General features: G+C 35.8%; 1 protein-coding gene across 1 annotated transcript in view; it reads left to right on the forward strand.

Annotated features, from left to right (window-relative positions):
• Window positions 1-548: 548 nt before the first annotated feature.
• Window positions 549-14,056, forward strand: part of TRPM2_3 (Transient receptor putative cation channel sub M member 2) — a gene marked incomplete at both ends in the record, with an annotated part of 120,225 nt that continues 106,717 nt past the window's right edge. The window contains 2 exons of the mRNA XM_051218923.1: window positions 549-584; window positions 4,004-4,175. Of these exons, the coding sequence (XP_051068658.1) occupies window positions 549-584; window positions 4,004-4,175 (208 nt within the window). The remainder of the gene's footprint in view (window positions 585-4,003; window positions 4,176-14,056) is intronic.

Below are 14,056 nucleotides of genomic sequence, written 5' to 3' on the forward strand. Positions count from 1 at the left end.
TCCCTTTCTTTTTCTCTTTCCGAATTTATTTCACTGGATTATACTCTTTAAATAATATCTCCAAACTCTAATGTTTCCGATCACTGCTTATACTCTTACTACCTCTGCCACTACGGGATTTGAATCGACAACTGCATCTCTGTTCTCATGTTGTATGGCAACTCGAACTGATGTACTTGCGTACATACGTACGTACGTACAAAGCTCTACGTTATTGCTGACTGACTGATATAAGTACCACACATTACAATATCATCCATTTTTATTATTATCTAAATAAGAAAACTGAATTATACAAAATAAAACGTGATTACATTTTTTCAATCGATTTTGTTGTTGTTGTCGTCGTCATCGTCGTTGTTGTTGTTGTCGTCGTCATCGTCGTTGTTGTTGTTGTTGTTGTCGGTGTTGTTGTTGTTTTTATTGAAGTTGATTAATAAAATATACAGTTTACTATTACCTTAGTTATAGTTAATAATAAACATTTCCGTTGACAAGTAATAAACTATGGGATTAGTGATATTAAACTTATAACCACACCCGTATAAATGAGTCATATTGTTGTTAAGAGTAATTATTATCAGGTAAAGTAAGTAAACTATATTTATGTATTCAGTTTTGTTTTGTTTTCTGGAATTGATATCCTTTATTTATACAAACGATGAAAATATAAAGTATGAAAGGTCTTTGAGCTACGGTAAATGAAACTTGTGAATGTTCATCTACCAACTAGAACTAAATGAGAGTTATAGATATGTGGGAAGGATAAGGTTTATTGATATACAATTGATGATTAGAACTACGAATCAGATCTAAGGCTCTTTTTGTTGATGATGATGGTGATGAACTAATATCAGTTATATAATGAAAAAAAAATGGTATTTAGTCAAATGAATGAGTGAATTTCGTCTCAAAATCTAAGATCTGTGTTATGTCCCGACAACAATAATGAATGGTAACTTTTGGGATCTATTGATGGACCAATACTAAATGTATATTTCTATTGTATAATTATTAAGTAACTAAACTATGCATATTCATATTCCTCTTATTATAAGCTTTATTTTGATCTATGAACCATTGTTATACGATTTACCATTGTTGAATTATACCCTGTCTATTAGTCACTGCCTCCCTCATTGACAGCCACATATAGCTAATTCTTATACAAATGTTGTTTCATATTTTATTGGTACGTTGTGATCTGCTTGATTGGTGTATAAACTCAGTATGTTTGAAATATAATGACTCATATTGCAGAGGATGAGACTGGTGTTCTGAACTTAACTGACTGGGTTAAGCAGGAAGTAGGACCAATCAGGACTCTAGGCTGCTCGCATGTGTTTTACGCATCCTTGGACCGATCGATAATTCCATACTTCTAAATGGCGGCTTTGGGCTATAACAATTGGCGACGAGGACGGGATTCTAACCCACGCGATAAGCCCCAGTGGATTGAATGCTGCAGATGAGAATGAAATCTTTAAATTGATCTTCAGTAAGCGACTTCAACCAGAAGCGTTCGCATTCTCGGTTAACGATACCCACATGTGTGAGAAAATCAGCATCTTCGTTTATAGTGAGCTTCAAACATCGATGGTGAGCATGATGGTCTAACATTGGTCACTTTATGATCTCAACTGAAATTTGATAATAATCATGTTCTACTTTAATTCATGTTTCTCTAAACTAAATGTAAACAATACTTATTGATGAGTAAATGATAGAAATTATGTAATTTATTGAAAGATAAAGAGTTTGTTATTGTGACTCATGATGCCGGCAAGTTCACTGGCTTAAAGGTTACAGGTTTGCACTTCAGACCGATTGGTCCGGGGTCCGAATCTCGCGAAGCGGGATCGTGGATTTGCACTACTGAAGAGTTCCGTGATAGGACGAAACGGACATCCAGTGTTTCCAGGTTTTTCATGATGGTCTGTATATGACTGTTTTATATGAGAAATTTAGCTAAACAAGAACAGATTATCATTCAGTAATTAGATGACATATAATTTTCAATCCTTTAATTAATCTTACATTTATCTATACATTTGTATATGTTGATATGTGTTATAACTAAGCAAACATTTACACTACTTACTTACCTACTTACTTACTTACACCTGTTACCCACAATGAAGCACAGACCATCGACTAGCATTCTACAACCTAGTCACTCTGTCCTGGACCTTCCTTTCTACTTCTATCCAATTGTTGTTTATTTTTCTCATGTCTATATCCATTTCTCGGAGTATTGTGTTCTTTGATCTTCCTCTTCTCCTTTGGTCTTGAGGATTCCAAGTGAGGGCTTTCCTTATGACGCAGTTGGATGCATTCCTCAATGTGTGTCTTATCCACTTCCATCGCTTCTTCCTGATTTCATCCTCCGCTGAGAACACTACTTACATAGATCAATTTGAATAAAGTTGACATGTTCTTGATTTGTCAAACGATCTATGTTCTGTTTATCCTATCAGTTTCCTTTATTGACATGATAGTTTGTTTAAAGAAGAAACTGTTTACCACAACGAAATAACACAAACAGTGATAAACAATACATGGATATGTACAGAAATAACTAAATTTACATGTATGTATGCATGTGTGTGTGTGTGTGAACCAAGATACAACGTTCCAGTATATCAGAGTAGTATTCTAATTATCTTGTCTGAATATCAAAGTAGATATTAAGAACAATCTATATCTGAAACTTAAAAGAAGAAAAAAAGATAGGAAAAAGTAATTATCATAATGGAAGGTATTAAAAGGCAATGCATGTTATTCCCTGGTGTTGGATATAAGAAGAAAGAGCATTGAATTCAAATTCAGTTAGTGTTGTTTTAGTTGTATCTTCCAATTGTTGTTTAAGATGTTATATGTGCATCCTGTACAGATTGTTTCGATATTACTATTAAGTCGCAAGCATTTTAAGCAAAGATGGATAGTGGCTAGTAGTAGTGGAATCCAGTTTGACACGCGTTTCGTCCTATTTAAGACTTCATCAGCTGGATGTACCTGCTGGGTTCGAGTCTAGTGGTGAACATCAATAATATTTACTAATTTCTTTAATAAGTCTAAATTGCTACTCATCATTCAATGTTAATAACTTATCACTAACATCTAAAGTTTAATTGAAAAGGGTAACAAATAGTTGCCATTTTTTGTTTTTTTCATTCATTAATCGTCAGAGATTTACATTCATGAGGGCTGTTAAGATTATTAATTTGCATTCAAATCATAAACCAATCCATGTTAAACCATCATTAAATACCTGAAAGCACTAGATTGCCATTTTGTTGTAGTATGTGACTCTTTAGCATTTCACACATTCACCATCTCACACACACAGGAATCGAACCCAGGTAGTCGAGTCTCAAGCGCGGATCTTTAACCCCCAAACAAACCACTGAACAAGGATTCAACATCGTTCATTATCTAACTCCAACCGATTTATAATATTAAATAATCATCATCAATATTTGTCTAACATTGATTAAATTGCAGTTGATTGATCAAGGGGTAGTGATCATTGTCATGTGTGTCAAGTCCTTCTTAGTGCCGATTGAATCCTATCGACCAAGTTGCAATGCTGTCACTAGTCAAGGTGACTCGGTATTTCGCGCACTATGTTGAAATAAGATGTTGGTTGAAGGTAGCCAATAGCAAACCCTGAACCCGGGTTTCGTGCTATTCAGCACTCGCCAGTAGGCTGTACCTATAATCTTGAGGGAACAGATTCTCCAGTGTTACACAGCTTTAAATTCACAGACATTACCACTGGACTATCTGTCACGCGACTAATCTCCTATAGGACTGAGATATATTCACAATTGATTGATCACTGGGTGGTAGGTGATCACTGTCATCTATGTCAAGTTCTTCTCAGTGTAGATGAAATACTATTGATGAATTCATGATTTCAATAAGATCATATCAAATCGATTATAGAATATGTATTGACATGTCTCTTTTCTTTTTCTTCTTCTTTTTTTTTCTTATTCAGTTTTGTAAATTAAATAGTGATACACCAGATTCTGTATTACGTGATATTCTTAAACGTAAATGGGGTTTAAAACCACCTACATTAATTATAACTGTATTCGGGACAGATTTTGAAAAGAAACGTAAATTAAAAATGATCTTTAAAAAAGGTTTATGGAAAGCAGCTGAAAGTGGTAAGTCAATACAATCTATATTATAAAATGTATCAGATAGGGAGAGGAGGGGGGATTGTGAAAATTGTAGTCATTTTAATAATTAAATTTTATGAATTAGCTGAAGCTGGATCACTATGGAAAACCTGGAAGTACTGGATAGTCGCTTCGTCCTAGTATAACGGTACTCAGCAGTGCGACATTCACGACCCCGCTCACTGAAGACAATGATGGACGATGGCTCAATTTCGTGGATTGGCTGAAGATTGACATTAACATGACTGAATACCGGTTCAGTATTCTCACGAGGAGACCCATACTAGGACGAAATAAACATCATTGTTTAATTAATTATTCGCGATATATTTTGTATTTGTTATTTATTTATTCGAACACAAATATTGGCACAAAGGGGAACCGAATACATATGCGCCACAAAAGTCACTTGATTTGTATGTAGGATGTGATGCTGCCAAGGTGGCCAAACCGAAACAGGTAGTTTTCTTACGAGGACACACCCGAAGCCTTCGATCTAAAGGTCCGATCAACAAGCCATTGGAGTAATGTAAAGAAATGCAATCCCATGGTAGTCGGTGACCAATAAATAATTCATAAGTCATGTGTTTCTTCAGGGTCCTGGTTTCCATATACACCATTGATTTGGAATCAAGATTTTCCAACTCCCCTCCTAGGTGAACTCTCCATATCCACCAACCCGGTGAAAGTGTTAGACATTCGCCTTTCCTCCTCTCTATTTCATCAATAATAATAATAACGCGAGAAGGCAGTGAGTAGGACTTCCCTTACAGTGGCTGTATACGCGGGGTCATGTGAGAGCATTTTGAGTGGGACAGCGGACTCTTCTCATCCTCGACCGTACCAGAGCATTTGGGGGCACATACCATATGTTTAATGTTTCATTATTTGTGAATTTCATCATCGAACATTAGGAAAACTCTTAATTCTGAGTTAGATTCTTTTAAACTGATTGGAATCATTAGAAGATTCATTGTAAAACAAAAAGTGTTGAAAGAGTATTTGTCAATTGATTGGAATTTCATAACAATAATACTTCAGAGGATCAAAACTCAGCTTAACATATTTCACAATGAGTACTACATTGTTCGCGGTTATATTGTATTGGAAAAATGTTTTAAGACATAGATCAGTTCAGTTAAACTTGTATTCTATGTGTTGTTCATCGTTGCTGAGCCGTTGTAAAGAAAAAAAGGTTGTGACATCAAAGGATATAATTTTTTCATTATTGTCTAGTAAGGATTTCTTTATCTTCACTGACCAGTGCATAGAATAATTATATACTTCGATTAGATCTTTCATTATTCTATTCTATTCTTTGGAGTTCCAAGGAATGACAAAGTTTGTTGTAAAGACTGTTCAGGTTTTGAGATGGTGGAGAAAATTTGTAGTTCAGGTGGATGATTTTGATAGAGTTTTGTTTTTGGGCTGGATGGTTTGGTCGTGGAGCTTTCATCGCTCTTTTGAACGACATCATCAGCACAAAGCGCACACCCTCGTCGTCTTTGCCTGAATGAATATCAATTAGCAGTCAAACGCCATGACATTTCCTCAATTATATCAATGCATATGGACAACTGGTTAGCGTTCTTTTAGCGAGATAGTCTTCTACGAGTTGGGTCACTAACCCCATGCCCAACCCTCCTCTTTTATCCGGGCTTGGGACCGGCAGTAGCCCCAGAGGAGCTCCAAGTGGAGTTCTATCGCACACGCAACAAAAAATGAAGGAGAAGACGACCAGTCTGGCAGCAGCCTCAGCAGCAGTAGATCTCAACATACACAAAGGAAAAAGCAAGATTCTCCGATACAGCACAGCATGCACCAATCCAATCACAATTGACGAAGAAGATTTGGAAGATGTAAAATCCTTTATATATTTAAGCATCATCATTGATGAACACGGCGGATCTTATGCAGATGTGAAGGCAAGGATCGGCAATGCAAGAACAGCATATTTACAACTGAAGAACATCTGGAACTTAAAACGACTATCAACTAACACCAAGGTCAGGATTTTCAATGGAAATATCAAGACACCTCTACTGTATGAGGCGGAAACTTGGAGAACTACGAAAGCCATCATCCAAAAGATACAGGTGTTTATTAACAAGTTGTCCAAGCAAAATACTTCGGATACGTTGACCAGACACTGACTGCAACAACCTGCTGTGGGAGAAAACAAACCAAATTCAGAAAGCAGCGTTGAAAGTGGATAGAACACACATTAAGGAAAGCACCCAACTGCGCCACAAGGCAAGCCCTCACATGGAATCCTCAATGCCGAATGAGACAAGGAAGACCAAAGAATACGTTACACCGAGAAATGGAAACAGGCATGAGAAAAATGAACAACAATTGGATAGAAAAAGAAAGGAAGGTCCAGGACAGAGTGATTTGGTTGGAGAATTCTGGTCGATGGCCTATGTTCCATTGGTGGGGGGGGGGTAACAAGCGTAAGGAAGTAAGTAACGTGGACAACTGAGGACACTTATTTGACTATTAAATGTAGGAATCTTGGATAGATGAAATTTCAAAAACACCAGATAAGTTTTGGGGGATTGGTATTCATGTCAATCAGTAATCAACATGCACAATGAAATCGATCCAATTTACCAACCAATCAGGAAAATTGTGCACAAACATAGGAACAAAAATCAAACTAACGGGAGATACAGTCAAAACAAGGAAGTAAACAATGACAGTTTTAGGATCAACAAGAACCAATCAACATCGAGGTCTACAGGATAAGTTGTGAACCACATGTGGAGAAATTCGAACACTTTACTTCTATCTGAAGTTCGTGCTGATGATGTCGTTTAGAAGAACAATTAAAGCTCCACAACCAAACCATCCAGCTCAGAGAACAAAACCTAATCAAAAAGAAACTAATCAAGTTGTATAGTTTTATTCTAATCATTTCAATGGATTTTATCATCAGTAGTTTTAATCTATCGTTATTGTTATTAAATTGATTATTGACCTTTATTTTACGACACTACTGTACATTTTGTTGAATCAGCTGGAACTATGAAAATGTTCATTTCTTTTTCCCGATGATTTCAGCTATTAAAGTTATTCAATGTCAGGTTCCCTACACTTCAACTGAATTAAACCAGTTACATAATCAAAACATTCAAGAATCTCTTTGCTTAAAAAGCTTGTGACATAAGGCAATAATCGAGGCAACCCGTACAGGATGTATATATGCTAATAAGAGACTGATCAATTGCAGTTCTTAACAACAATAGGAATATACAAGTAAACAATACCAAATGGAGTTCAACCGGGTCAGTTGTGAGATAGTAAATCACTGATGACAATGGTGGATGTGTCGTTCGTCGATTAGTTGAAGTTAGAGATTAAAACCATTGGATGCCGGCAGGTTCAGTGGTCTAGTTGGTTAAGCGCCTGGCGCAAGGCTGATAAGCCCTGGGTTCGAATCATGGGTGCGCACTGCTGAGGTGTCCCACAATAGGACGAAACGGCCGCCCAGTGCTCCCAGGTTTTCCATGGTGGTCTATCTTCAATTGACTCATGATCTCAACTGTTGAAATTACTACAATCTCCACAAAACCCCTTCTATTACCAAATGAATCTAAGAATATTCATTTCATAAAATCGAATGAAAGACAAACAAACAAACAAACACGATATATTAACAAGTCTGTGATGCAGGTACATCCAGCTGATGAGTCTCAAATAGGACGAAATGACATGTATCAAACTAGATTCCATTACTAGTCATTGTCTACACATTGTTTATAAAGTCACCAGTTTTTTTCTTCAATAATGATGTATTTTAATCATAAAATAATTATTAGTAAATTATGAATGGCTCCAATAGAATTGTTCAATTTAGTTACCGGGGGGTCTACGTCTACTTCTTTGTATCTATGCCTATGTATTATATATTTACATAAATGTGGATTAATTCTAGCATAGATTTTTTTGTTTTTTTTCTGGTTATTGCTTTAACTAATCTATTAAAACTACAAAAAAAGTAGTTGATAGGAAACAACAAAAAAAACCATTTCCGTTTATTGATTTAATCTGGGGAGGCGAGACTCTAATTTATGAATGAACCAATCAGGTGTAAGATAACAAGTCTGAAATTTTTGGCGCGAAATTCATTTATCCATTTTTTTAAAATAGACTTTTTGTATTATAGTTAATGTCAGTTCATGATGAAAACCCTGAAATCTAATTCTTAACGTTAATCATCAATTGTAAATCACAATTTTAATTCCTTAAACTGGTTTATAACCCTCATTTTGTCCTAGTTACTAGGTGAACGCTTCCAAAGATTGTCCATGAATTATAGTATCACACCTGAGGAATATTCTCATTGAATATTACTGATTTATCCAGTAAAATAATGGAGAACGTATTTTAAAAATCAAATCATCAGAGAGATATTTCAGTTTTTGTGTGTTGAGGGAGAGACCAGAAGGACTCTGAAAATGCTGGGATACATTTTATTCTATTAGCTGTAAATAGACGTTTTTCAGAGACATCTAGAAAGTGAAATGTCACGTATAACATTTCTGATTGGATGATTATATATCCTGTTATTATGTTGAATAGGATTTCAGATGTTTCCAGAAGATCAAGGTTATCTGAAATACTGTAAATATCTCCAATTGTCTGTATATAAACTAACCATGGAGTAAAGCATTCTTTCCATATTTAGCACCTTTTCTTTGATGTTCACATTGTTGTGTAGATTTAGCTTTGGGTTATTAGAAGAGCTTAAGAAATTGATTCAAGCATTCAATCAGAAGATTTATCAATATGATAGAATGTGATACAATTCAGAATATACTAATCTTGTAATGATTATTAAGTTAGGACCTTCGTTCATTTTATTGTTTCGGTCAATCAATATTTAGTGTCATTGTTGAAAGGTGATTCTATTTACTTCTAGTTTAACTTCAAACTATACACTAATGGACTTGATATGATATCAATATTGATGTTAACAGCTATAGTGCATAAATTGTACCTTGGAGATTACAGATATTTTATGATCAGTGATTTTAACTACTTAATTACTTACTTACTCATGCCTGTTACTCCCAATGGTGCATAGGCCATTGACTAGCATTCTTCAACCAATTCACTCTGTCCTGGACTTTCTCTCATAGTTCTATTCAATTGTTGCTCATTTTTCTCATATCTGTCTCCATTTCTCGGCGTAATGTGTTCTTCTTTGATCTTCCTTGTCTCCTTCGGCATTGAGGATTCCAAGTGATGGAGGCTTGTCTTGTGACGGAAATCTCAATCATTGATCTCAACTATTGAAATAAAATGGTTTACAACGGAACTTAGTTATTAAGTTATGAGTTCACTAGGAACAATAACAATTTATGAATGTTATCTTAAGGTGAATTGTATTAAAAAGTGACAGATTGTTTATGGGTTGTTATTTGTTGTTGTTGCTGTTGTTTTTTGCATTAGATGAACTTACTATTTCACTCTTGAATAATCACTATCCAAGTTTAAAGGACAACATTTACAGTAATATAATTGTTTGTCTGATTTAACTATATCAGTGACCCGAAAAATGAGGTCAGTAATTGTATCCTATAATGAACGGAAGGTGTAGTTTATTATACCTGTATACTCTAAGCTGGAAGAGAACAAGTCTTTGATAGAATGATTATTTTAATCAGAATCTATTGAGCTTAAGTTAATATTGAGTAAATGAAACATACTGTTTCATTCTAATAAGCAACAAACTTGTTTTTTCTGATGGAGTATTGTTCTTTGATCTGGATGATTTGATCGCGAAGCTTTTGTCCTTCAGAAGAATGACATCATCAGTACAAACTTCTACCTGAAGAATGATGAAAGCTCTACGACCAAACCATCCATCTCAGAGAAAAAATACTTCATCAAAATCATTCACTTGAACTACAAATCTTCTTCAACAGACTTGTTTCTTTGAATGTATTCATGGAGTGTTTAGTTTAACTTGTGTAGAATATCTAACGAAATTAGAACACCACCTTGTTGATTGTTTCCAGTTATTATCATAGTATATATCAAACAGATCCAATGTTCATTGTACACTGGTATTCTTGCTTAGAATCAGAGGAATATATATATTTAAGCCTTCAAAACATAACACACTTCTATAATTTACCCTTGTGGATCAGGGTAATTTTACATTGGTTTTCAGGGGAACCGGACACCATCCAGACTATCACGTGACAACCCAAACAGTACAGCTCAATCCAGACACCGCCCAGGCTTAACCCGAGCAGTACGGCTTAATCCTACTTGCTGGGGAGCCAGACAATACACAGGCTTAAAATTTGTAGCCCAAAGAGTACGGCTCAATCTCGCTTCACAGGAGAACCAGACACTATATAGGTTTTAACGCTACAATCTAAATAGTACAGCTCAGTTCTGTGGTGCAACCATACAGGTACCAAGCACCCTGGTAGACCATTCGCACCATTCATATAAAAATTCACGTCACATGTATAATTATTCCGATCAATGATCGCATGAATCAATTATGGACAGCATGAACAGGCCAAAGTTGACCTATTCCGCTTACATGACAGTCAAATTCATTGATGTTAGCAACGGCGATATGCGTTACAATGTCCCAATGACAATGTCCGTTGAGAACACTGAAGAGCAACCACCAGTATGAATGAAATCGGTTGATCAACATACCAATTTTGTTCATAAACAGTCAGCAAAACTTGTCAAAGTAATGCCGAACCATCCATAATATCAATGCTGAACCTCTAGTCTCATATGAGATCTTCAGCTCTACATAACATTACATAGAGTGTAAAAACATTAATTTTACTGGAATACTTTATCTTTACGTTTATTTTTAACAAGAAAAAAAGTGTTTACCATACTGAAATGGATATAGTCCAGCATGCTCGTTTCGTCTTATTTCGGGACTCGTCAGCTGGATGTATCTGTACCCTAGAGTTAACATTCACTTCGTGATTTCAACTCAATACAATTCACTTGAAAACACTATCATGTTATCTAATTAGCTATTAAGTCCAGATAGTCACGAACTTGTGTAATAGGCTGAACATCAATGAATGAATTTATCACATTGTTTTCAAGCCGTTCTACAATTAAGCTGTTTAACTGATACATTTATTTGATCGGATCATTTGTATGTGTACAAATATTCAAGACCATCATCTCGTAACTTTGAACAATCAATAACTGATACAAGTATATGCAATAATCCATATATATTTACATAACTCGTCGTTTAAATAAACGTCTATAAATTACTTTACTTACTTACATACGCCTGTTACTCTCAATCGAGAATAGGCCACCGACTAGCATTCTCCAATCCACTCACTCTTTCCTGAACCTTCCTTTCTAGTTCTATCCAATTGTTGTTCATTTTTCTCATATCTGTCTCCATATCTCGGCGTAATGTGTTCTTCTTTGATCTTCCTTGTCTCCTTTGGCCTTGAAGAATCCAAGTGATGAGAGCTTTTCTTGTGACACAGTTCGATGTTTTCCTCAAATTATGTGTCTTATCCACATTCAACGCTTCTTCCTGATTTTGTTCCTCCTCTGAAATCTAGTTTGTTCTCTCCCACAGTATATAATTTGAATTTTTTCCCAATACCTACATGAAATACATTGAATAATAATAACTGTGTTTTTTTTAAACTACGAACAATTTAAATGGCTCCCGTCCCCCTCCCCCTATCCTCACCGGGTGGGTGAACAAGTTACATTGGTGCCATGGAGACTATAATAATTGATATAAATCTTTTAATCAATTAATTTAATGTTTAAAATATGTTAATTTTATAACCAGATCATACACAGTATACAGTATGTTAAAAGTCTTCATTCGTCTAGTCGACCATCAGAAGAATTGATTATTAAGATATAAATCTATCGGCGTGACAAAGTTTTCCGATAACTTTATTATGACAAGAAATAAGTGTAGTATATGCTACTTATATGGATAGATATAAGTAGTATAATGACAGAATCAAAGGAATAATGAAGTATATATAAAGGATAATCGATACTAAGAAGATGTGTAAATGATGTATTTAATGTACAATTTTTTATATTTTATTAAGTGACTATATGATTTTGCCAGGTGATACGGGATAGAATTCGTTAGGGACCGTCAGCTCCTTTAAGATTACAGGTACACCTTACTGACAAGTGCCAAGTAGCACGAAACCTACGTAAAGGGTTTCCTGTTGATTAACTCCAATCATAGTCTTATCTCAACATAGTGCAAGCAACGTCAAGTCACCTAGACCAATGGTTACATTACATCTTGTTTGATAGTATTCGATTTGTACTAAGAACGACCTGACACATAAGACATTGATCACCACCCAGTGATCAATCAATTGTGTATATGATTTTGTGCTAATCGTCATTAATGAGTAATAACAATCTTAGTGCCCAAGACCTTCGATCTCGTAAGTGATCGATTAACCTCTGAACCATTAAACAGGCATCCAACAGTGTTAATGACTAAATTCAATCGGTCCATGATTTTGTGCAACCTTTCATGCGTTGACTAGCTCAAAGATGAATTTCTTAGAGTTCTCGTGAGAAGCCGTGATCAGTGGTTTCCACTTTGTGTTGGGTGCGAGACAGGTATTTACATCAGATGAAGGATGAAAGGTTGCGCAAGATCGATGATCGATGGAATATTTTCACAATGGGGTATGGTGTTCTGAAGGACCACTTAGGAACAATGATTTTATTTATTTATTTGAATGCAAATATTGATACAAAGGGGCACCGAATATATATGCGCCATACAAGTCACTTGATTTATGTGTGGGCTGTGATACTGTCTCGGTGCCCAGACTGAAACAGGTGATATCCTTAGGGGGGTCACACCCGGAGCCTTCAACCTAATCTAATCTACAAGACAGTGGAGTAACGTAAAGAGATGCAGTTTCTCGGTGAACAATAATTTGTTCATGCTCCATTTGTTCCTTCAGGATCCTGGAGCCCATGTGCACCATTGATTTGGAAATAGGGCTTTCCAACTTTTCTAGGTGGACCTTCAGCGTCCATCAACCTAGTTAAAGTGCCGTGCATTCGCTCTTCGTCCTTTCAATTTCGTAAACAACAATGATGCCGCAAGAAGGCAGTAAGTTGGACTTCTGTGACAGTTGTTGTATACGCGTGGCCACGTAAGAGCATTTGGAGATGAGCTAACTCTCCCCACCCTCGACCGTACCAGGGCATTCGGGGACTAGGAGTTGTTTGAATAAAAGCTTCCAACTATTAGGAATACAAATATGATGCTGATGAAGGTTTTAATAAACTTGATTATATTTCAGTACTAATTGTTTTTTTTTTTTGATGTCCTCATTCACTACTGTCATCACAATTAGTCAACGTTTCACATCAGAACTTTACCGAATTAAACTCAAATTAACTTTTCAATGGTTTTTTCGAAGGAATCATTTATTATTTCAATTGATTCATAATGATAAATTAACATCAAAAGTAACATCAAACTATTCATTCGTAAGCTATTAGTATTTGACCACAGATGCCTTAGAAATATTGCTCGCATCTGCTGGGATCATCAGGTAAGTAATAGTGAGGTTAAACATAGGGTATTAGGGAATGGTGGTGAATCAGTTGATGAAGTTGTAAATCTTCATCGACTAAGATGATTGGGTCACGTGTTACCTATGCCTGAACACCGATTACCATGACGCGCAATGCTAACTTGTGTTGGGGTTGGCTGGAAAAAAGTTAGGGGTGGCCAAACCAAAACGTGGCATTAGTCATTGAAGTCACTAACGTCTAGTCTAAGCCATGTTGGTAGATGCAGACTACTTGGTTGGGGTTGGCGTGACTGTAGTAAC

The sequence above is a fragment of the Schistosoma haematobium genome, chromosome 3, assembly GCF_000699445.3.
Source record: "Schistosoma haematobium chromosome 3, whole genome shotgun sequence".
Lineage (NCBI taxonomy): Eukaryota > Metazoa > Platyhelminthes > Trematoda > Strigeidida > Schistosomatidae > Schistosoma > Schistosoma haematobium.